Here is a 1,706-nt window from a genome sequence, read left to right as displayed (position 1 = left end):
AATAATAGTCATTCAAGTTTTATATCCTTTAAATGCTTAGCTGTTATAACATATCAGTTGATTAAGATGTGATTAAAGACAGATTACTTTGCTGGTTCAAGTTGGAAAGTTTTACTTCAGGAAATCTGCCATTATACTGGTAATGCTAAAATGCAATACCTCTAAACTATAGACCTGCACTTTTTGTCAGACAATATCAAATAAAGTTTGTCCATATTCATGTCCAACACTGACTTTCTTTCCGCACAGTTAATTGTTAGGATCACCATGGCTGCCGTAAATGAGGAAACCCGGGTCATGAAAGAGTTGAAGATCTATATTAGGGGCAAATTAGAGGAGATTGCAGCTAAAACAAGAAAGGAGCAGAACTCGACGGAGGATGTAACTATAAACGTTGCTGTGACAGGTGAGAGCGGAGTAGGAAAGTCTACTTTCGTCAATGCCCTTCTGGGGATCGCGGATGGGGAAACGGGAGCCGCAGAAACTGGGGTGACTGAAATCATCAAGAGGCCTAGGAGATACAACCACCCCTCCATGTCTAACGTGTTCATATGGGACCTGCCAGGCACTGCGACCCCAAACTTCAGAGTCAAAAACTATTTGAGAGACGTTAACTTTGAGATTTATGACTTTTTTATTTTCATCGGAGCAGTGAGGTTCAAAGAGAATGACATCATGCTGGCCAAAGAAATCAAGAAGAGGATGAAGATGTTTTACTTTGTACGTTCGAAGATCGATCACGACATCAGTGCAGAGTCCAGGAAACAAAACTTCAATGAGGATGAAGTCCTCAAAAAGATCCGATTGAGCTGTCAGTGCAACTTGAGCTGCATTGGGAATGTGGATGTTTACCTAATCTCTTCATTTGACCTGGAAAAGTATGATTTTCGGAAACTAATTGATTCACTGATGGAGAACCTGTCAGAGCAAAAGAAGACAGCTCTTCTTCAATATAAGCCACTTTGCGCTCTTTTGTAACTTCATTAAATAACTCCATTGTAACTCTTAACATAAAACACATGTCACAGGCAAGTGACAGTATAGTTAATTATGTAAATTTGGGGTATAGCATTGATAGTTGACTTCAATGCTATTGACTTGATTTCTTAGACTAAAATGTGTATTGTCATGTATAATTAAGTTCATCTATGACTTTTTTCATATGCGTACAATCTTTACAAAGATGAAATCATCACATAATATCTGTCATGGTTACTGTTTCTGTTTCCTGATAGTATTGTTGGCACAATACAATATTGTTGGCACTTGAAAAGTGACAAAGCCAGATGTAGTATATGAAGCAGGCTAAAGAATGTGTGCAACACTGTTAAAATGTACAGTTTGAAGAGAAAAAGGAAGACTGCGAATGACAGTTATTTCAACACTGCACCTGACAGTCTCAGATATTAAAATATAATCCAATTGCAAACTGAATTTGACCGACTACACACAGCATTGAAAATTAAATAAAATGAAATCTTGCTTCAAAAAATCATGCTTTTATTTGTCGAGCCCTTTCTTTAAGCAGCATCACAGACGGCTACACTTCACCTAAATAACCCAAACCCTCAGAAAAGACGGCACCCTTCCAACATGTACACACACAAAACACATCATAACACATTAAGGTCACAGGCAGTTCTATAAAGATAAACAATTATTTTTATATGCAAAGACAGATACATTTTTGGGTATTAATTTTAGTC

General features: G+C 37.4%; 1 protein-coding gene across 1 annotated transcript; it reads left to right on the top strand.

The window, feature by feature from the left end:
- The first annotated feature begins 217 nt into the window (after positions 1-217).
- On the top strand, positions 218-1,446 carry LOC146301402 (T-cell-specific guanine nucleotide triphosphate-binding protein 2-like). The gene has a single exon (XM_084667466.1). It carries the CDS (start codon positions 220-222, stop codon positions 976-978), a length of 759 nt encoding a protein of 252 aa, XP_084523592.1. The 5' UTR covers positions 218-219; the 3' UTR covers positions 979-1,446.
- The last annotated feature ends 260 nt before the right edge of the window (positions 1,447-1,706 follow it).

Source organism: Hypomesus nipponensis, chromosome 2 (genome assembly GCF_054491055.1).
Source record: "Hypomesus nipponensis isolate SF chromosome 2, ASM5449105v1, whole genome shotgun sequence".
Lineage (NCBI taxonomy): Eukaryota > Metazoa > Chordata > Actinopteri > Osmeriformes > Osmeridae > Hypomesus > Hypomesus nipponensis.
The sequence above is the reverse complement of the archived record's forward strand: the minus strand, read 5'-3'. Positions and strand labels throughout refer to the sequence as shown.